Source organism: Sapajus apella, unplaced genomic scaffold (assembly GCF_009761245.1).
Source record: "Sapajus apella isolate SASKATOON/1434 unplaced genomic scaffold, GSC_monkey_1.0 scaffold195, whole genome shotgun sequence".
NCBI lineage: Eukaryota > Metazoa > Chordata > Mammalia > Primates > Cebidae > Sapajus > Sapajus apella.
In genome coordinates, this window is record NW_022437135.1 from 305,433 (window position 1) to 328,703 (window position 23,271).

The 23,271-nt window shown below is 48.7% G+C and overlaps 1 protein-coding gene across 1 annotated transcript in view; it reads left to right on the top strand.

The window, feature by feature from the left end:
* The first annotated feature begins 8,494 nt into the window (after positions 1 to 8,494).
* LOC116543770 (cat eye syndrome critical region protein 2) overlaps positions 8,495 to 23,271 on the top strand; it is a 199,760-nt gene continuing 184,983 nt past the window's right edge. The window contains exon 1 of the mRNA XM_032269608.1: positions 8,495 to 8,668. Within this exon, the coding sequence (XP_032125499.1) occupies positions 8,543 to 8,668 (126 nt within the window). The 5' untranslated portion in view covers positions 8,495 to 8,542. The remainder of the gene's footprint in view (positions 8,669 to 23,271) is intronic.

The following is a 23,271-nucleotide window of genomic DNA, read 5'->3' on the forward strand; positions in this document are numbered from 1 at the left end:
CTACTAAAAATACAGAAAATAGCTGGGTGTGGTGGTGGGCATCTGTCATCCCAGCTTCTAGGGAAGCTGAGGCAGGAGAATCGCTTGAACCTGGGAGGTGGAGGTTGCAGTGACCCGAGATCATGCCATTGCACTCCAGCCTGGGCGATAGAGAGCAAGACTTTAAAAAAAAAAAAAAGTGGACTGTGAGGTCAGAGAGACCAAGGTTTAAAACTCGGTTTTGGGCCGGGCGTGGTGGCTCAAGCCTGTAATCCCAGCACTTTGGGAGGCCGAGGCGGGTGGATCACGAGGTCAAGAGATCGAGACCATCCTGGTCAACATGGTGAAACCCCGTCTCTATTAAAAATACAAAAAATGAGCTGGGCATGGTGGCGCGTGCCTGTAATCCCAGCTGCTCAGGAGGCTGAGGCAGGAGAATTGCCTGAACCCAGGAGGCGGAGGTTGCGGTGAGCCGAGATCGCGCCATTGCACTCCAGCCTGGGTAACAAGAGTGAAACTCCGTCTCAAAAAAAAAAAAAAAAAAAACCAGTAATATTTTTTTTTTTTTTTTAATATATATTTTTTCTTTTTTTTAGGATGGGGTTTCACCATGATGGCCAGGCTGGTCTTGAACTCCTGACCTCAGGTGATCCACCCACCTCGGCCTCCCAAAGTGCTAGGATTACAGGCGTGAGCCATCACGCCCGGCACAAATGGTAATTTCTTGTGAAAGAGGACCTGGTGAGATACCCACAAGCTACAGTTTTTTAAGAAAGCTTTAAGAACGAAGTAAGTTTTGAGTAGGTCATAATCAGAGGGGCTGAGTTGTAGTCTTTCCAGGCAATCACTTACAGGGTGTGATGGAAAGGGAGCTGGCCAGGAGATCCAGCCAGTGAGTGAGCCAGTTTGACGGGAGGAAGGAGTCACTGGTGGGATGGGGTAGGGGTGGGGATGGCAGATAAGGCTGGAAAGGCAGGTTGAAGCCAAATTTCACAGGTCTTAAATAAGAATCTGTCAGTTAGAACTTAATTTTTTTTTTTTTTTTTTTAAAGACAGGGTTTCACCCTATTGGTCAGGCTGGTCTCAAACTCCTGACCTCAGGTGATCCACCCGCCTCAGCCTCCCAAAGTTCTTGGATTATAGGCTGAGCCACCACACCCGGCAGAACTTTTTTTTTTTAAGACCGAGTCTTGCTCTGTCACCCAGGCTGGAGTGCAGTGGTGTGATCTCGGCTTGCTGCAACTTCTGCCTCCAGGGTTCAAATGATTCTTCTGCTTCAACCTCCGAAGTAGCTGGGACTACAGGCACATGCCACCACGCTTGGCTAATTTTTGTATTTTTAGTAGAGACAGGGTTTCACTATGTTGGCCAGGCTGGGCTTGGACTCCTGACCTCAGGTGATCTGCCCACCTTGGCCTCCCAAAGTGCTGGAATTACAGGCGTGAGCCACTGCACCCGGCCTATTTATTTTTGAGGCGGGGTCTTGCTCTGTCGCTCAGGCTATGATCTCAGTTCCCTGCAACCTCCACCTCTTGGGTTCATGCAATCCTCCCACCTCAGCCTCCAGAGTAGCTGGGACTAAAGTGTGCACCAACATGCCTGGTTAATTTTTATATTTTTTGTAGGGGTGGGGTTTCACCATGTTGCCCAGGCTGGTCTTGAACTCCTGGGCTCAAGTGATCCACCCACTGCAGCCTCTCAAAGTGTTGGGATTACAGGTGTAAACCAATATGCCCAGACTTATTTCTAAAAATTTTAAATTAGCTTGATGTATAGTTATCTCTGGGAAGAGGGAGTTATGGAATGCAGTTCTTTTTTTTTTTAAGAGATGGGGTTTCACCATGTTGGCCAGGATGGTCTTGATCTTTTGACCTTGTGATCTGCCCGCCTCAGCCTCCCAAAGTGCTAGGATTACAAGTGTGAGCCACTGCGCTGGGCCACAGAATGCAGTTCTTTAACGAGAAAACCAGAGATGTTAATGTTCATGAAGGGGTGTCAAGAATTTGTGTCAAGTCCGTACTTGGACTTAGTTATATGTAATTGAATAAAGTACTAACAAAATGGTTATACTACACTCTCTAGGTCCAATTTTATTCTAACACTGAAACAAGAAGTGTCCAGATCAGGCTGGCAAACCAAGGGAGAGAAAGGGCAGTTTAAATAGAAGAGAGGAGCAGCATGATTCCAAAGAGAGAAAACTGGCTGAACAGTTAGAAGATCTGGATGCACCGGGCGTGGTGGCTCAAGCCTGTAATCCCAGCACTTTGGATGGCCGAGGTGGGTGGATCATGAGGTCAAGAGATCGAGACCATCCTGGCCAACATGGTGAAACCCCGTCTCTTACAAAAAAAAAAAAAAAAAGATCTGGATGATGCTTGTCCTGGTTAGCAATCCTTATGAAGGGGCCACACTTTCCTTTGTTCATCTCTTCCAAGGCTCAATAATAATAAAGCAGGGCACATATTTTAAAATCAGTCCTTTGGAAATAAGAATGTATTTCCCAAAGTAACAATGTCTTAAAGGTGGTTACCCCGGCCTGTAGCACCAGCTACTTGGGAGGCTGAGGCAGGAAGATGGCTCAGTAAGGTTGCAATGAGCTATGACTGCACCACTCACTGCAGCCTGGACAACATAGGGAGACCCCATATCTAAAGAAAGAATGGCTGGGCACGGTGGCTCACACCTGTAATCCCATCACTTTGGGAGGCTGAGGCGGGTGGATCACGAGGTCAAGAGATCGAGACCATCCTGGCCAACAAGATGAAACCCCATCTCTACTAAAAATACAAAAATTAGCTGGGCGTGGTGGCATGCGACTGTAGTCCCAGCTGCTTGGGAGGCTGAGGCAGGAGAATTGCTTGAACCCGGGAGGGGGAGGTTGCAGTGAGCCGAGATCGCACCACTGCACTCCAGCCTGGCACCTGGCGACAGAGCAAGACTCTGTCTCAAAAAAAAAAAAAAAGAAAGAAAGAAAGAAAAGGGTGGTTCATTTCCCAGATTATACTCCAGGAATCTATATGAATCCCAACACAGCTACACATTCCTTCATATTTTGCAATGGGAAACATAAATATTTTTGCAATATTAACAAATAAGCAAAACAGGGAAACCAAACTAATTATTGTGCGGTTTTGAAATAGAAAACATTTGATTAAAAATGATTATGGCCGTACGCGGTGGCTCACGCCTGTAATCCCAGCACTTTGGGAAGCAGAGGCAGGCAGATCACGAGGTCAAGAGATCGAGACCATCCTGGCCAACATGGTGAAACCTCATCTCTACTAAAAATACAAAAATTAGCTGGGCATGGTGGCGCACGCCTTTAGTCCCAGCTACTCGGGAGGCTGAGGCAGGAGAATTGCTTGAACCCGGGAGGTGGAGGTTGCAGTGAGCCAAGATCACGCCACTGCACTCCAGCCTGGCACCTGGCAACAGAGTGAATGTCTGTCTCAAAAAAAAAAAAAAAAAAAAAAAGATGATTATGGAACTCAGGGTTTTGGAGAATACAAAAGAATTACTTCTTGCTACTTTTTTTTTTTTTTTTGAGATGGAGTCTTGCCCTGTCGCCTAGGCTGGAGTGCAGTGGTACAATCTCCCAGGTTCAAGTGATTCTCCTGCCTCAGCCTCCTGAGTAGCTGGGACTACAGGTGCGAACCACCATGCCTGGCTAATTTTTGTATTTTTAGTAGAGACGGGGTTTCACTATGTTGGCCAGGCTGGTCTTGAACTCCTGGCCTGAAGTGATCCACCCACCTTGGTCTCCCACAATGTTGGGATTACAGGGGTGAGCCACTGTGCCAGACTTTTTGCTACTTTTAATGTTATCTGAAGTTAATGGCACTGGCTCACAAACAGAAAACAGCACGAATGAGAAGGGGAAAGCAAGCATAAAGCAAGCATGAGCTGTTTTTGTTTTGTTTTGTTTTGAGAGGGAGACTCGCTTGGTCACCAGGCTGGAGTGCAGTGGCATGATGTCAGCTCACTGTAACCTCTACCTCCCGAGTTCAAGCCATTCTCCTGCCTCAGCCTCCCGAGTAGGTGGGACTACAGGCATGCACCACCACACCCAGCTAAGTTTTATATTTTTAGTAGAGTCAGGGTTTCACCAAGTTGGCCAGGCTGGTCTCGATCTCTTTTTTTTTTTTTGAGATGGAGTTTCACTCATGTTACCCAGGTTGGAGTGCAATGGCGCGATCTCGGCTCACCGCAACCTCTGCCTCCTGGGTTCAGGCAATTCTCCTGCCTCAGCCTCCTGAGTAGCTGGGATTACAGGCACGCACCACCATGCCCAGCTAATTTTTTGTATTTTTAGTAGAGATGGGGTTTCACCATGTTGACCAGGATGGTCTCGATCTCTTGACCTCGTGATCCACCTGCCTCGGCCTCCCAAAGTGCTGGGATTACAGGCTTGAGCCACCGCGCCCGGCTCGATCTCTTAATCTCGTGATCCACCCACCTCGGCCTCCTAAAGTGCTGGGATTACAGGCGTGCGCCACCGTGCCTGGCCTAGCTGTGTGTTTTTAAGGAAGATGACACAACCAGTGCTTTGAGGGTGAACAAATGGGCCAGGCTAAGAAGTACAATAGCACTCGGAATCAAAGGGAGAAGGGAAGAAGAGTGAGTGGCCAGCTTATCGGCAGGGGGTCCCTAATCTAGATTCCAGGAAGTTAGGCTGTAAATAAGTGCAGAAAATAGGTGCGAGGCAGTAAGTCCAAGGGGAAGGGTGGCACGGATGTTCAAAGCAGGGTCAAAGACTCAGAGTATCAATGCCAACAGGGCCAGAGGAGGTCCAAATGGAAAGTTCTGGTTGGAAACTCAAGATTCAGATTTACAGCTCATTCCAAGACACTTGAGACCCCTCAGAGCCTGGGGCCAGGATCCCTTCCAGGGGGTAACTGAGGACAGAGTAGCAGGGTGGGTGGAGGAACCAGGCAAAAAACTGTGGAGACAGCCAGAGTTAGAGAATGGTGGGAGGAAACGGGTCTAAAGTTGGCGTGCTGCCCCACAGAACAGAGGAGGGACCCTTGGAAGAAAAGGGCAGCAGAGTGCCGGGCGCCGTGGCTCACGCCTGTAATCCTAGCACTTTGGGAGGCCGAGGTGGGTGGATCACCTGAGGTCAGGAGTTCAAGACCAGCCTGGCCATCATGGTGAAACCCCATCTTTAAAATTAAAAAATAGACTAGAAAAAAAAAGAAAAGGGCAGCAGAGGGGAGAAGCCCCGAGACGCAGGGTGGATCTCTGAACAGCACCAGGGGGCGCGTGCCGCTCCCGGACGACCTTGCTGATTTCCAGGCTTGGACGTGGGCGGAGGTGGCAGGAGGACAACGGCTCAGCCTTTAAATGGGGGCTGGAGTGGTGTCTGTAAACGACAGTAAACGCACTACCGTACTAAAGGGTAGTCAAATCATCTCGCCCGTCTTCTTCCTGGTGTTATTAATATCCCAGGCACTATTATTACTAGGCTGGCTAGTGGTGACAACTGAGAGGTCAGGGAAGAAGCTTAAACGATGACAAAAGATAAAGGCAGCGAAACGCAGTGACTTTTTTTTTTTTTTTTTTTTTTTTGCTCAGGCTGGAGTACAATAGCGTGATCGCGTTCTCGGCTCACTGCAACCTCCGCCTCCCGAGTTCAAGGAATTTTCCTGCCTCAGCCTCCCGAGTAGCTGGCATTACAGGCACCCACCACCACGCGCAGATAATTTTTTGTATTTTTAGTAGAGACGGGGGTTTCACAATGTTGGCCAGGCTGGTCTTGAACTCTTGACCTGGTGATCCACAGCCTCGGCCTCGCAAAGTGTTGGGATTACAGGCGTGAGCCACCGAGACCGGCCAACACTTAAAAAAACAAAATAAATTTTAAAAAGAGAGGAAAAAGTGTGCAAAGTCAATCTATCTGTGAGGAAATGAAGAAAGACAAAGAAGCAAGTTCAGAAATCACCTCGTTCAGGTTACATGACGATTCCGGGCTGCCTGTGTCCCTTCTCCCATCTCCCCAGCACATGCAACACCCAGAGGGTAGCTGTGCTTCACCAACACACACAAAGGTAGACTCGGCCCTTTGGGAGCAGTCACGTGGGAGCTCATGTTTGCTAAACATTAAATAACACGCGTGGCAGAATTTGAGGATGCACTTTATTTATTTTTTTTTTTTTGAGACGGAGTCTCGCTCTTGTTACCCAGGCTGGAGTGCAATGGCGCGATCTCGGCTCACCGCAACCTCCGCCTCCTGGGTTCAGGCAATTCTCCTGCCTCAGCCTCCTGAGTAGTTGGGATTACAGGCACGCACCACCATGCCCAGCTAATTTTTTGTATTTTTAGTAGAGACGGGGTTTCACCATGTTGACCAGGATGGTCTCGATCTCTTGACCTCGTGATCCACCCGCCTCGGCCTCCCAAAGTGCTGGGATTACAGGCTTGAGCCACCGCGCCCGGCGCCGAGGATGCACTTTAAATTATCAAATAGTTCCAGGCAACAAAAGATCAGAACTTTTCTTTTTTTTTAATTTTTTGAGACAGAGTCTCACTTTGTCGCCAGGCACCAGGCTGGAGTGCAGTGGCACAATCTCGGCTCACTGCCACCTCCGCCTCCCGGGTTCAAGCAATTCTCCTGCCTCAGCCTTCCGAGTAGCGGGGACCACAGGCGCACGCCCCAACGCCAGCTAATTTTTTTATTTTTAGTAGAGACGGGGTTTCACCATGTTGGCCAGGATGGTCTCGATCTCTTGACCTCGTGATCCGCCCACCTCGGCCTCCCAAAGTGCTGGGATTACAGGCGTGAGCCACCACGCCCGGCCAGAACTGTTTTTTTTTCCTGTGCCAGGAGAGCGGTAGGAGCGGAAGAGAGACCCTTGTTATGAATATATTTTCTCTTAAAATACATTAAAAAAATTTAAAAAATGTTTTTGAATGATGCCTTATGAAAATACAACAGGTTATTAAAATTATCAGAATAAAGTGAGGGAGAGTGGAGGGGGAATTAACCAAACAGCCCACTCCAAAATCTATCATATAAATTCTCTCCAGATTGTCCACTGCTTAAAGGTAGAAGAGGATCTCTGAGTTTAATCACCGTACACTTTGTGATGGTGCCTGTCACTCAGTAAGTAGTTGATTAATTTGGGGGACGCGCCAGGAGCAGTGTTTCTTATCTGAGAGGCTGACCACCGAACTCAGAGGCGACCCTCTGAGACCAGCAGGTTGCAAATGCAACGACCAATACAAATATCCGAGCGTTCAATGGAGTTTTTCCAAACTCGTAGCCAGTTTCTGGGGTGATTTTTTCCCTGGGGTTTAGCAGTATTCCGCCGCGCCACAGCAGTTAGCATTTCTAAAGCACACACCTCAACAGCCTTCTCCAGGAGCAGATTCAATCCCTCCGCCGGGGCATGCGGGTCTCCTCCCCCGAGCACACGCCCCGGCTTCCCGGTCTCCTGGGCCCCATCCCCCCGCCTGCGAGGCACAATGTGCGCACTCTTCCAGGCGGCTCCTCCGCGGCCCGGCAGTGGTAGGGCTCCGAGCCCGTCTTCTCCGGGGCGGTCACACGTGTCCATTCCCTGGGGTGGGGATCGCTCTTCCCGCTTGGCCGCTGATTGGTGCCTCCCCCTACCCCACCCTTCCCGCCGCTCTCCGGCCTCCATCCTACTTAGTTCCAGCTCAATCAGCCCCGCCGCCTTCTTCCCTCGGAGAAAAGAGCCACTTGAGAGCTCCTTGGGCGCCGTTCTCGGCTGGAATAAAAGCGTTGGGGAACAGGTGGAAAGCACTTCAGTTCTCCAGGCCTCACATTTCTAGGGTGGACACCCCGCTCCTGCTCCGGCTCTGCCCTCGCCATCAATAATAACTGAACTCCCACACGTGCACGTTTCTGGAGCGAGCCCGACCGAAAGCACCACCCCGCGGGCCCTTTAAAAGGACGCGACCACTCAGGCCAAGTGGGGGTGGGAGAGCCCCAGGTCGTCCTCCCTCGGGAAAGTGCCTCAACTCCCCGGTCCCAAAGCCCTGCCGGGCGGAGGGCGCCGCCTGAGAGTGCTCGGGGGGCGGCCCGCGCCCCCCAGGCCCCGCGGTCCTGGGCCCGGGGGCGCGCGCCCCGCCCCTCCCCCTCACCCCCTCCCCGGCGGTGCAGCTGTCCGGGCGGGGGTGGGGCGGGGGCGGGGGTTGTTGTTGTGGCGCGGGCAGCCCCGCCCCCTCCTCGTGGGCGGCCCCTCCCCCCGGCCCCGCGTCCGGCCCCTCCGCCCCCAGCCCCATCTGTTTCCCCGGCGGGGACTCGATTATATTGTAGGGGACGGGGGGCGGCCGCCGCCTCAGCCGCGGGATGGGGCGAGCGCGCGGACCCCGCGGGCAGCCGCAGCCGCAGCCGCCTCAGTAGCTCGGGCCCCCGCGCCGCCGCCCCCCGCCCGGCGCCCGCCCTCGGCCCCAGCACTCGCCGAGCGGCGGCAGCAGCGGGAGAAGCGCCCCGCCGCCCCCGCCGAGGACCGCGCGGAGGCTGCGGCGCTGCCGCGGCGGGAGTCCCAGGCCGGCGGGCCGAGCGCGGGCAGCGAGGGGCCGCCGCCAGCGCCGCGGCGGGGAGATGTGCCCGGAGGAGGGCGGCGCGGCCGGGCTGGGCGAGCTCCGCTCCTGGTGGGAGGTCCCGGCCATCGCGCACTTCTGCTCGCTCTTTCGCACCGCGTTCCGCCTGCCCGACTTCGAGATCGAGGTGAGTGGCTGCGCGGGCGGGAGGCGGCGCGCTGCGCCCCCTGCTCCCCCTGCTCCGCCTGCCCCGCGCGGGGCGTCCCGGGCCCGAGGGACTTCGGCCGGGAGCCCGGGGCCGGGCGGAGAGCGCGGAAGGGCAGGAGGGCGGGCGGGGGCCGCCGGGCTCTGCCCGGGGTGCCGAGTGCGGGCGTCGGGCTGGGGACGCCGGCTCCTGGAGCGGCGGAGCGGGCGGCACGAGGGCGGGGCGGGCCCGTGCTTTTGTGGGAGCGGGAGCGGGAGCGGGACCCCGCGGCCCTCCCGGGACTTCTCCGGCGGGGCTGAGTGTGGGCGCGAGAGCTGCGCGCGCTCGCCGCCCGGTGCCATTGAGGCGCGAGCCAGCTGCTCCGGCGGGGCCGGGCGCGGGGGGGCGCCGCGCGGGATTAACTTGGACCCGGCCGGCGGGGAGGGCTCGCCCCGCTCGGGCGGGCGCGTGGCGGGGTCTCCCGGAGGCCCTAAACTCCCGGGAGGCGCTCCGGCCCACTTCGGGCCGTCCGGGACCGGGCCTGGGCGCGGGGCTCCGAGGCTGCGGAGGGAAAGTTTGGGACTCCGTTATTCTTCCACAGCGCCCTTCTTCTCGGAATATTCAGCCTCTTTATCTCGGGGCTCGGGAGCCCTTGGAGTCGCGCTCGCCACCATTATGCCCCGGGGCGAGCGCAGAGGCGGGCTGGCCTTTCTGGCCAGGCCGGAGGTGCTTTCCAGCCCGGGGCTTTGTGATAAACTGGGCCGAAACCCGAGCGTCCCGGACGAGCGCGACGGGTGGCGGGAGCGTGCGGAGCGCAGCGCACTCCCCGGCCTGGCTGCGGCCAGCCCCGCGGCAGCCCCTTTCTCCTAATTTTGTGTTTGGAAGGAGCTGAGAAATTGTCGATTGGTTGGCAGGTTGAATTGCCTTCTCTTCTGTGGCAATACGTGTCGTGACTTTTCACCTTTTGCCTTTGGACAAAGGTGAACGGCAACTGCGTTGGTCAATTTTTGTTTTCCGTTCTGCGGATGGGTTCGCCGACGCAGTAATCAAAATTAGAGCCACTCTTTTGGAAGAGCAGATCGTTGTTGCCTCCCCAGCCCCACGGCTCTTACTTTGTGCCATTTTCGGGTTGATTTCAACTCGTTTATTCCTGAGCTCTTTGCCTCACCTTTATTTTTAGATTCAGTCGTGTTTGCTGAAATATCAGTTGCTTCTCCTGTGAATGAAGTGCCGCAGCTTGCTCTCGTCGCAGTTAATGAAATCGGGAAAATAAAAAGATCAAAAGGGTTTGGGATGGGAGAAAGAAGAGGAATGCGGACAGATAATCTAGGGCCACTCACTGGCTTTTGGCGATTCTGAGTTCCTTAAGCTGATTGAAACAATGTGAGCAAATCGTGCGCTTCTCCACTTTTTAGGAAGAGGTAATAACTTGGACATTTTACGCAGCGCCACAGCGTTTTCAAAGTTTGAACGTGAATGTAGCAAGCATAATTTTGTTAATGAAAATGTTCTTGAGACAATTGTTCATATTGACTAAAGAACAGAAACAGAGCCACGAAAGCCAAATAAGAGTTGGGAATCTTAAAGGTCAAGGGATGTTTCTCAGTTACTCTGATGTCCTGCGTTTTCTTTCAGTTGGTACAAAATCGTGAGTAATTATATCCTGCAGTCAAAATGGTGGCTGTGGTGGGAGGTGCCGCCTGTGACAGGGCCATCTTGGGTACGGGGAGACTTGCACCTAGCCCGTTTTCTTCCTTGCAAGGTCGTAAAGTTGAGGTGATGCTGGGATTATGAGTTCAGAGTTTAAAAACCCATGCTAAAAATTTTGTTGGTAAAACTTCACGTCTCAGAATCCATATATTCCCATTTTGTTGATGGAAAAATAGAGGTAATTCATTTTGCCTTAAGTACTTGCAGCACATTTAGAGTAACCTGTAAATAGCTTGTTCTCTGTTATAAGAAATAAACTTGTGGTTTCTGAGAATTAGCTGCCTTAATTCCTAAAGGAAACGTCAACTGATTAAAGAGGCGAATTTATATGTATAACAAATGAAAAATCACTGTAGTTTACATGGTGAACAATCGAGGCTCTTTGATATGACTGTCTTCTCTTTCGACTTCAGTGTTTCTTGGAAATGACAGTTTTTTGGGGCTAAAATAACATGGTCTTTGAAATGCATGCAACAGGAATGAATATTTGGCTTCCAACATGTGCAGATTTTAAGAACTATCCACACTTGTTTTCATTAGATGTTAAGTCAGTGGATAACAATGAAAGTGACTTTTCTTTCCTGTAGTTCTTGTCCAATCCATCTCATGTTAGGTATGTTTTGATACGGCAAATGGAAATTATAACTTAAGGGTTTTAGTAGTTATCAAAAATTCGAATTTTGGTGGAATAGATTATTATGTCGGATGAAAAAATTAAGATTTAAAAATGTATTTTCTTGGCTGGGCGCAGTAGCTAACGCCTGTAATCCCAGCACTTTGGAGGCTGAGGCAGGCGAATCACCTGAGGTCAGACGGAGTTCGAGACCAGCCTAACCAATATGGTAAAACCCGGTGTCTACTAAAAATACAAAATTAGCTCCGTGCAGTGGCCGGTATCCCACCTACTTGGGAGGCTGAGGCAGGAGAATCGCTCGAACCCAGGAGGCAGAGGTTGCAGTGACCTGAGATCACGCCATAGCACTCCAGCCTGGGCAACAAAAGTGAAACTCTGTTTCTGAAACAAAAAGTGTTTTTCAGACTTCTAACACATTTAACCTGTTGACAGTACAGAACTCAACGAAAACACTATCAATTCTGATTCTCTAAGTGTACATAAGTTATTTTTATTTTTCTAAGGTGATTTTATTTTAATGTAATTGTTTATGGTCCTGACAGTTTGAGAAACAATCCCTTGTTTAGATTTTATGATGCAGTGGAAGACCCTTATAAAAATAAAAAATGGCTGGGGACGGTGGCTCCTGCGTGTAATCCCAACTCTTTGGGAGGCTGAGGCGGGTGGATCACCTGAGATCCAGAGTTGGAGACCAGCCTGGCTAATGCGGTGAAACCCCGTTTCTACTAAAAATACAAAAAATTAGCTGGGATAATTTTTTATAGACAATTTCAGCTACTTGGGAGGCTGAGGCAGGAGAATCGCTTGAACCCAGGAGTTTGCAAAGGCTACAGTGAGCCAAGATCACGCCATTGTACTCCAGCTTGGGCAGCAAGAGTGAAACTCAGTTTCGGAATAATAATAATAATAACAATAATAGTAAATAGAATAAAAATAAATTCAAATGCTGAGCCGTACCTGTTAGGCCATGTGGAAAGGCCCTACGGTCTTAATTTACTGCAACTTTAAAAGATAAAAATGATGAATCATAGCAAGTGGTAAAAGTTGGAGATCATTTATTTCAGGAAATCAGTTTTCAGCTGTGGGAAAGATCTCATTTTTACCCTTGACCACCAGGCTGAATCCATGGATTTATAGAAAATTTGAGAAGGAGAATCCTCAAGGACTTGGTTCCATTTATTTAAAGTGAAGCTCTCTCTAAGATATGTGAAGGGCAGCAGGATTCATGCTGCAGTTCTCCAAGACATTAAGACCTTCCACTTAGATAACTTTCACCAAAACATATTTTAATTTTTCTCTCTTTTTTTTTTTTTTTTTTTTTTGAGACGGAGTTTCACTCATGTTACCCAGGCTGGAGTGCAATGGCGCGATCGGCTCACCGCAACCTCCGCCTCCTGGGTTCAGGCAATTCTCCTGCCTCAGCCTCCTGAGTAGTTGGGATTACAGGCACGCACCACCATGCCCAGCTAATTTTTTGTATTTTTAGTAGAGACGGGGTTTCACCATGTTGACCAGGATGGTCTCGATCTCTTGACCTCGTGATCCACCCGCCTCTGCCTCCCAAAGTGCTGGGATTACAGGCTTGAGCCACCGCGCCCGGCAACATATTTTAATTTTTGTATGTATTAAATAAAAATGCTTTTTACTCTATTAATCCATCTGGAATATACAGGATTGCTTTAGAAGAGTCAACATACTTGATTCTTAGTTTTAGATGAGAAACCTGTTTATATGATAGTAATGCCTTATCTCAGTTCAAAATTCCTAGTTGTAAAAAGACTACAAAAAATTATATAAAAGTGAAAATTATCATAAAATACTGGTAAAAATTAAAACCACCCATAGTTACCCATCAGGGATGAAAGTTGTTAACTGTTAACATTGTATCTTTTCACTCAGGGATAAGAGTATTAACTATTGACATATCTAGTGATTCCTAAATGTGCTCACGATGTAATTGTGCTGTAGATGAGATGTTTTTGCTTTTCATATGAGATTGAGGTATAGGTGGGAGATAGTAGCTGAGTGACACTGAATTCAGTAGTGTCATTAAGCCCCTGCTTTGTGTTTAACGAGGAACTGGGAGGTTTACCAAAGAAGCTCTTACCCAGCCTTCTCTGCCTCAGCAGATAATCTGTTCGTATTTCAGAACCAGCACATTTTACACCACTTGCGTTAAATCAAGTATTTTATAATTGTTTAACGTTCTAGTGGGTTTGGTTGGCTAGGATTTGCCCTGATTCAAGAAAAGAAGAAAGGCTAATTGACCCCTCCAAGATTTACTACTGTGTTTTTCCCCTAGCTAAGTGCCCTGTGCAGTAAATACCCTGTCTCACTTGACTAAGGTAAGGAAGGGCATCATGACGGATGTGAGGCTGCATTGGTGCCCCGAAGGTGGCTGAAAATGGTCCTGGCCGGGTGCGGTGGCTCACACCTGTAATCCTAGCACTTTGGGAGGCCGAGGCGGGTGGATCACGAAGTCAAGAGATTGAGACCATCCTGGTCAACATGGTGAAACCCCATCTCTACTAAAAATACAAAAAATCAGCTGGGCCTGGTGGCGCGTGCCTGTAACCCCAGCTACTCAGGAGGCTGAGGCAGGAGAATTACCTGAACCCAGGAGGCGGAGGCTGCGGTGAGCCGAGATCGCACCATTGCACTCCAGCCTGGGCAACAAGAGCGAAACTCCGTCTCAAAAAAAAAAAAAAAGAAAATGGTCCTGTTAAGTTACTTTTATTTTATGAGACAAAGTCTTGCTCCTATCCCCCAGGTGGGAGTACAAAGGCTCGATCTCGACTCACTGCAGCCTCTCCCTCCCAGGTTCAAGTGACTCTCCTGCCTCGGCCTCCAAGTAGCTGGGATTACAGGCACCTGCCACCACACCCCGCTACTTTGTATTCTCTCCTCCCCCCTGCCCCCCACTCCACCCAACTTTTTGTATTTTTAGTGGAAAACAGGGTTTCATCATGTTGACCAGGCTGGTCTTGAACTCCTGACCTCAGGTGATCCACTTGCTTCAGCCTCCCAGAGTGCTGGGATTGCGAGCGTGAGCCACCGTTCCTGGCCAGAATTACCTGAGTGGTTTGCAGCAGCGTGATCAAAATAATCTGATTGTCCTGTCTGTCTTTTTTCCTGTGTCCTATGTTTGAATTCTCAATCCTTTGCCTCCCTGTGTCTTGCCTGGTTTTGATGTGCGTGGGTAAGATCGCTTACCTAATCAGCATGAGCTCTGGGGCAATACTCAGATTCTTGAATTCTACCCTTGGTGTTTCCTTGAAGAATCCAGCCTCTTAATTAAGTGCTGAATGCATGGATTGTTAAACATTAAGTAATAGAAATAGCCAGGAGAAACTTGCAAGTACATCTATCGTATCAGTGTTTCCTAAACCTGGCGCCAGGGTAGGAGACTTTGTGTGGGTGTACATGTGTGCGCTCTGGTGAAGGAGGGGGCCTACTGCTCTCTTCAGATTCTGGAAGCGGCCCCCAACCCATTCAAAGGTTAAGAGACCCTGAAACAGATGAAAAGAGTAAGTTGGCCCCAGTTGGGTGTTCAGAAGCCCACTTTCATGACACAAGATGTGCTGCGCTAGGAATCAGGAAACTTGTATTCCAATTGTGCCACTGAGTTGTGAGCCACTGCACCCGGCCTATCCCGTTCTATTCTTAGCTGACCTTAACCATCACCATGAGGTAGGGATATCCTCATTATACAGAGGTGGAAATGGAAAGTTTAGAGGCCAATGCTTGCACAAGGACTCTCGTCTGGATCTAGGTTCTTTGAGGCCAAATTCAGTCTGTTTCTACCACATCTCACTGCTGCTTTTTCAGTTTTCATTACCTATAAAATGAGGGTCTAGACCTATATGGAATGGCCAGATTCCACAGTGCAAGTCTGGAGTTCTTTGATTCTTGCTAACGTGGGGTACAGAAGATATTCTTTTTTTTTTTGAGATGGAGTTTCACTCTTGTTACCCAGCCCGGAGTGCAATGGCGCGATCTTGGCTTACCGCAACTTCTGCCTCCTGGGTCAAGCAATTCTCCTGCCTCAGCCTCCTGAGTAGCTGGGACTACAGGCGCGCGCCACCATGCCTGGCTAATTTTTTTGTTTTTAGTAGAGATGGTGTTTCACCATGTTGACCAGGATGGTCTCAATCTCTTGACCTTGTGATCCACCCGCCTCGGCCTCCCAAAGTGCTGGGATTACAGGCATGAGCCACCGCGCCTGGTGAAGATATTCTTTTAAAACTTCTGAATTAAGTGCAAAGGGACAAATTCATGTATTAATTTATTTCAGCAAATGTGTGTGTGTGTGTGTATATATTTTTTTTTTTTTGAGACAGTGTCACTCTGTCACCCAGGCTAGAGTGCAGTGGCATGATCTTGGGTCATTGTCACCTCCACCTCCCAGGTTCAAGGATTCTCCTGCCTCAGCCTCCCAAATAGCTGGGATTACAGGCGTGTGCCACCACGCCCAACTCATTTTTGTATTTTCAATAGAGATGAGGTTTCGCCATGTTGGCCAGGCGGGTCTCCAACTCCTGACATCAGGTGATCCACCCCCTTCGGCCTCCCAAACTGCTGGGATTACAGGCATTAGCCCCCGCACCAGCCTTCAGCAAGTATTTATTAAGCACCTACTATGTGTTAGGCAATGTGCTAGGTGCTGATATAGTTGTGAACATAGTGGAAAAATACCTGCTTCCTTTTTAGTGCCATGAGACAGACATTAATGTATGTAATGTCAGAAGGCCCCAAGTAGCGTGGAATGGAGGCTTGCACAGGGCCACACTGAGGCGTAGGCTGTTGCCGTTTAAAGTAAGGTGATTAGTAGGGCTCCCTGAGGAGATAGGTGATGTAAAGCGGTGTTTTGTTTTGTTCTGTTTTGAGGCAGTCTCACCCGTCGCCAGGCTTGAGTGCAGCGGCACGATCTCTGCTCACTGTAACCTTCGCCTCCCTGGTTCAAGCACTTTTCCTGCCTCAGTCTCAGCCTGTAGCTGGGACTACAGGCGTGTGCCACCACATCCAGCTAATTTTTGTATTTTTTGTAGAGATGAAGTCTCACCATGTCGGCCAGGATGGTCTTGATCTCCTGACTTGTGATCTCCCGGCCTCATGAGCCAACATGCCCCACCTAAAGTGATTTTTAAAAATAGTGCTTTGTAACGCTAATCTATTTAATGAAAGGTACTAGAGAATAAAATGCCTGATAAAGATTCAGAATCTGCACCTTCTCCAAGGAAGAAAGGCCAAGAACAGGATGTGAATTATGAAAGGGCAGATAGATATATGAAGGCTGAGATCCTGAAAGGGGAGAATGTGCTATCATAATGTAACTCTAAAAGTGAATGCCAGGTCTCCTTTCTATTTATACCCACGATTTGAAAGGGAATGCTTGCTGCCCTTTGCGTGTGTGTGTGTGTGTGTGTGTGTGTGTGTGTGTGTGTCTCTACCATGTGGAGCTTCAAAGGCAGTTGGGATCTTGTGCAGTTTGGAAGGGGCAACCCCCTGTCATCTCTGATGGGTGGCCTGTGTTAGCACATGGCAGGCTTTGCGACGGAAGTTAAGTTGCTTAATTTTCTGGAACACAGCTAGGAAAGCCTAAAATACACCTTTGCTGCATTCGGTGCTAGTGATCATCTGCCCCTTTGATGAGGGGAGCTTCCATGGTGTGCTGGGGCTCAGAATGCGGTGCCTTTGGCACAGTATGGAGAACTCCAGTGCATAGGTGCTTTCGGTAAAAATGCGGTGTTGCACCGAGCCACGGGGGCACTTCCGAGGACAGGGTCTTAAATCGAGTTGATGTGACTAAACAGATTTTCAGAGGGCAACAATCAGAAGCCTGGATTGTGGGTTCACCTCTCATTAAGTTGTGTTCTTAGGCAGATGACTTTGGGTTTCCGGCGCCATGTAAGTGATGCTTTTAGACTCAGTGATTCCTAGGTGTTCCTTTCTAAAGTTCTATGGTTCTAGAAATGAAACATTTCAGTCTTAACTCGTTCAGAAAATGGCTGACTTACCAGTTAGGGGCAAGGTTAGGATCCATGTCTTACAAATAAATTCTGTACCGAGTGAAAACTACGAATCCATACTTGGTGTGTTTACAAATTATAGGATTTTTTTTCTTTCTCTTTCTCTGGCATTTTCTCTGCAAATAAGCTACTTTGAAAGTAGCTTTTGAGACTTGAAGATTGACATTTTCAGTATCTAGTGCCCTTAAATAGATCTAAGATTTTGTGCTTTGAGATTTTGAGGAATTCTGGAGGCCGAAGGCCTTGAATTATGATTCTTTTTTCATTTTTTTTTTCTTTTTAAAAGATAGTGTCTCGCTATATCACCCAGGCTGGATTTGAACTCCTGAGTTCGAAAGATCCTCCTATCTCGGCCTCTCTGGTAGCTGGGACTCCAGGCCCATGTGTGTTTCTTACAGTTTATGGCATCAGTACCTGGAACTCTTGACTAAGACTTGCGGCTTCTGGCTGGTGGTTTGCCTTTTATTTGCTATTATAACCTTTTCAGATGGCTGCTGCCCTTCCTCTGTCTTTGCGTGTTTCATGGGATGTTATCCCTATGCTGCTTTTACCATGTTTTCTTTTTATTAGTTTCTAACAATATCAGTCAATTTATGTTGGAAAACTTGGGGCAGTCATTTTTTCAGCGGCTCTTAGGATTGAGAAAAGGGATGGTTGAATAGTAAGAGTGAGCTCAAGATTCTGTGCGGGGTTTTTTTGTTTTTTTTGAGGTGGAATTTTGTCCTTGTCACCCAGGCTGGAGTGGAATGGCACGATCTCTGATCACTGCAACCTCTACCTCCTGGGTTCAAGCAGTTCTCCAGCCTCAGCCTCCCACGTAGCTGGGATTACAGGTGCCTGCCACCACGCGCAGCTAATTTTTGTATTTTTAGTAGAGATAGGGTTTCACCATGTTGGCCAGGCTGGTCTTAAACTCCTAACCTCAGGTCATCCACCCGCCCTCGGCCTCACAAAGTGCTGAGATTACAGGCGTGAACCACCGTGTCTGGCCCTGCGCACTGTTGATAGTTTGGGCTGAAAATCTGTTGCGGGAAACTGTTACGTGCAGAATGCTATGTGCGTTTTAAGATGTTTGGCAGTATTGCTGGCCCCCACGCTCTAGGTGCCAAAAGCACCCCAGTCATGACAAATAAAAATGTCGCCAGGCATTGCCAAATATCTCCTGGGGGGTGAAATTGCCCTGCTTGAGGATCACTACTTAGGGTATAAAATAGAGATGACTTTTCAGTGTTGGTCTTTGTATAGAAGGTACACTGTGTGTGAGGTAGATGAGTTTTTCTTTTTTTCTTTTTTTTTTTTTTTTTTCTGAGACGGAGTTTCGCTCTTGTTACCCAGGCTGGAGTGCAATGGCGCGATCTCGGCTCACCGCGACCTCCGCCTCCTGGGTTCAGGCAATTCTCCTGCCCCAGCCTCCTGAGTAGCTGGGATTACAGGCACGTGCCACCATGCCCAGCTAATTTTTTGTATTTTTAGTAGAGACGGGGTTTCACCATGTTGACCAGGATGGTCTCGATCTCTTGACCTCGTGATCCACCCGCCTCGGCCTCCCAAAGTGCTGGGATTACAGGCTTGAGCCACCGCGCCCGGCCTGAGTTTTTCTTTTTGATGGAGATTTTTTTCCCCCTAAATGCAAACCTTTAGTATTTTTGTTTATGGAAATGTAAGGAAGTGAAAGTTGCTCTCAGAGGTGAATGTCATCAGCAGTTGTGCACGTCAGAAACCTGGGAAACAAATGTTTTGTTAATATTTTTCTTTCCTAGAGCATCATTTAAGGAAAGAAGCGAGTTTGGGGCTAATGGGGAGGGAACTGTGAAGCTGACTGAGTGATAAAGAAAGGCCTTCCCCGACAAAAGGCCTCCCTGAAGCAGGGCCTGGCTGCCTGGTGCTGCGGGGAGGAGGGGTGAGGGGTGTTGTGCTTAAGCCTGGGGCTGGAGCGGCTGCCATTGCGTGTCAGGGCACAGGGCTCTTGACAGATCTCTTGAGCATTGCACAGTGGTGTACTGCGGAGGGGGTTATCCATGACCAGGTCAAAAGTTCAGTGGGACCTAAGTTGAAGGCCGGCGCGGGTGTGTGCACGCGTGTGTTTGGGATACGTGTGTATGTAAAGTTCATTATTCCATCAGAATTTTTAATGTAGAACACAGCGACCACATAAACTTGAAGCTGCTGCTCTAAATATTTTTTAATGTTTTTTTCACATTTAAATTTGCTCTCAGCAAGCATGGTGAAATATTTGTTGGATTCAAGTAGATTTTTATTTTGGTTTGGGGAGAAAATGGTATTGCGATTGTGACTGAGGCAGTCTACTGCAGTGTGAAGGGCTTTGAGCTCCTTGAAGAAAGATGTCACTTACCTTTGGCTTTTGAAGATGTTTTCTTGGAGTGTCCGTCTCCAAGTCCTTCTTTTCCTTCTTGGGGTATTCGATCCCCACAGCGACCCTGTGCCTTCTTTTTTATTCTTGATCTCTCTGGCTGGGAACTAAGGTTCTGACCATTGTTTTTTTTTGTTTGTTTTCTACTCCATTGTGCTCTACTTACGCCCTAGGGGTTGTTCTGGGCCTCAGTGGAGGAGGGGTAGAATTTCTGGCCTGCGTCAAGGTGTTAAATCCCAGAATTTGTGTAAATAAGTTGGTGTGAAGACAGTCACTTCTACAGCCAAGAGCAGTTTTCCCCTCTTTAGAGTACAGATGCCCCCTCAGAATAATTCTCTGCTGTGTTCTGTTTTGTGTTTCGTTAGCCATACACCCATTTAAAATGTAATGTGGTTTATGGAAATATACATGGAACATAGTACTTCATGCTCCTGTGTAAAGTCTCTGACCTGATGTGGCCTTTACGAAAGACATTGGCTGGTTTAAATGATGTCATGTGCCTGTAAGTTTCACACTGGAATGGTCAGCTTCTAGCTTTGCTCCTACAGCCCAGACTCTTAGGAACTGAATCAGGTTGACTTTTCCCTAGGGTGGGCTTGCTGCAGTGGCTGTGTGACTTGGCAGTGTGTCACTGAGGCATGTGGCCACCTGAATGGATGTGTGAGTGGCTGTCAGAACAGACTGTGTGCACCCTCCCATGCTCCTTCCCACCCATCACCTCTAAAAGTAAGTGAAAGTAGAGGAAGCCATGGGGCCACAATTAAACTTGTCGCTTCACTTTTAAATCACACCCAATTAATAATTCCTGAGAATGGATATGTTCTTAGAATTGCGAATGCTGTTCAGTGGCCTTGTTGACTGCAAGAGTGTGTTTTTCTCCTGGCCAGTTCCTTTTAATGAACACCCCTACCCTGCCTGTTCATTGTCTCAGCAACAATGGCACTAAGGACAGTTGATTTGCTTGACAGAAAATGTGTTAAATTAACAGATCTCCTTCTTTAGCAAATCCTTTCTCTTCTCCATTCCCATTATGTCTCTCTGTCTTCCTGAAAGGTTGTTTGTGAATTCTTTTAGGTGTGGGGACAATTTTTATAGCAGAGGCCTGGAGTTCTTTGTTCAGGGAACATTGTTGTACAGGGGTAAAGGTACTTGAAAGAAAAAATTTCACCTGTTGTCATAATAAAGGGATTTAAATTTGGATTATAATGGCATTGATGTGGGCTAGTGTCTACACCAATGTACTAATTCTTTTCACATTGATTCTGAAAGACTTTCCCCCCATTTTCCTGTGTGCTGTTAAAGCAGCCCCCCAGCCCTCCTTTCAGGAATGTTGAAGATTGGGAGGGGGAATCGGTTGAGGATGCTTGTGTGTCCTCATAACCCCAGACTTTTTGTTTGTTTAACATTGAACACTTTACAACGTGGCGTGTCGCCTTGCACAGGCCAGTTTTAGTACGAGTGCCGCTGGAGTGAACGCATGTCCCTAGACTTTTATCACCTTTAACAATGGAGCCCATCTTCCTTACCCATGATCGTGCTTGGATATCTGTAACATGCCAATTTTTACGATTAAAGTGAAATTTTTTTAAAAAAGAGAAAATCGAAATCCCAGCCAGCCTTCCCTGTGTTACTGTCATCATTATTAATACGAAGGTTGCAGAGGTATGTGGCAGAGTCCTTATTGTGCTGCTGCCCTAGGGAATTTGTCTGTTGGAAAGGGGCGGGGCAAAAGTGATATTGTGAAACTTAGGTGCTGTGCCCGATGAGCCATAGAGATTCTAATTGCCGTAAGAGTTCAGAGGAAGGCGGAGATGGTGAGTGAAAGGCTTCCTGGGGAAAGAATCGCGCTTCTGGGCTCATGCCGGGAAAGTCGGTAGAGTTAGCTAGGTCAGAGAGCCCCTTTCTTATAGGAACTTACAGAAAAACAGGTTGAGAGAGAGATCATAGAGGCGACATTGCAGCAAGCCCGGAAGACTGGCTTCACTGGTGGTCATCGTTTTCCTTCAGGCAGCAGAGAAACAAAGTTTTTTTTTTTGTTTGTTTGTTTTGTTTTTTTGAGACGGAGTTTCGCTCTTGTTACCCAGGCTGGAGTGCAATGGCGCGATCTCGGCTCACCGCAACCTCCGCCTCCTGGGTTCAGGCAATTCTCCTGCCTCAACCTCCTGAGTCGTTGGGATTACAGGCACACGCCACCATGCCCAGCTAATTTTTCGTATTTTTAGTAGAGACGGGGTTTCACCATGTTGACCAGGATGGTCTCGATCTCTTGACCTCGTGATCCACCCGCCTCAGCCTCCCACAGTGCTGGGATTACAGGCTTGAGCCACTGCGCCTGGCCGAAACAAAGTTTTATAGTAAGAATTCCTGTATACTCAGTGCTTACGTTCAATCTGCTTTTCGTAGCTGTTATAGAAGAGACTGGGAGAAGAAAGACTAGTTTAACTGCAGGCATACCTCAGAGAGATATTCCAGACCGCTGCAATAATGTGAATATTGCAGTAAAGTAAGTCACATGAAGTGTTTGGTTTCCCAGTGCGTATAAAAGTTATGTGGATACTATACTATAGTCTGTTAAGTGTGTAGTAGTGTTATGTCTTAAATAATGTGTATACCTTAATTTAAAAATACTTCAGGCTGGGCAGAGCGGCTCACACTTGTAACCCCAGCACTTTGGAAGTCTGAGGCTGACAAATGGCTTGAGCCCAGTAGTTTGAGACCAGCCTGACCAACATGGTGAAATGCTGTCTCCACTAAAAATACAAAAATTAGCTGGGTGTGGTGGTGTGCGTCTGTGGTCCCAGCTACGTGGGAGACTGAGCTGGGGGGATTGCTTGAGTCCGGGAGGCTGAGGTTGCCGGTCAAGATTGCAACACTGCACTCCAGTCTGGGCAGTAGAGCCAGATCTTGGCTCAAAAAAACACAACCAAACTATTGCTTAAAAATCCTAGTGATTGCCAGGCGCGGTGGCTCATGGCTATAATCCCAGCACTTTGGGAGGCCGAGGCAGGTGGATCATGAGGTCAAGAGATCGAGACCATCCTGGTCAACATGGTGAAACCCCGTCTCTACTAAAAATACAAAAATTAGCTGGGCATGGTGGCGTGTGCCTGTAGTCCCAGCTACTCGGGAGGTTGAGGCAGGAGAATTGCTTGAACCCAGGAGTCGGAGGTTGCGGTGAACCGAGATCATGCCATTGCACTCAGCCTGGGTAACAAGAGCGAAACTCCATCTCAAAAAAAAATCCTAGTGATCATCTGAGTCATGGTCTTTTTGCCAGTGTATGGTCGTGCTTTGTGCTGATGGCTGCCGACCGCTCAAGGCGGTGCTTGCTGGAGGTTGGTGTGGCCGTGTCAGTTACTTAAAACAATAGTTTGCTGCATCAGTTGACTCGTTTCATGAAACATTTCTCCATTGCGTGCCATGCCGTTTGATAGCATTTAACCCATGGTAAAACTTCTTTCAAAATTGAAGTCAGCCCTCTCAAACCCTGCCACTGCCTTATCAGCTTAGTTTAGAATATTCTAAATCTTCTGTTGTCATTTCAACAATGTTGACAGCTTCTTCACCAGAAATACATTCTGCCTTAACAAACTTTTTTTTGCTCATCCGTAAGAAGCGACTCCTCTTAATCTAGTCTTCAGAGAAGGTTAAAAATGAAAATTAAAAAAAACAAAACCGAAAAACAAAACTCCTCATCCATTCACATTTCATCATGAGGTTGCAGCAATTCAGTCACATCTTCAGGTCCACTTTTTTTTTTTTTTTTTTTTTTTTTTTAAAAAAGTCCCCCCTCACCCCCGGCCCCCGGGGGGGGGTGCGGGGCAAAAACTTCGCCCCCCGCCCCCCCCCCCCCGGGGCCGGG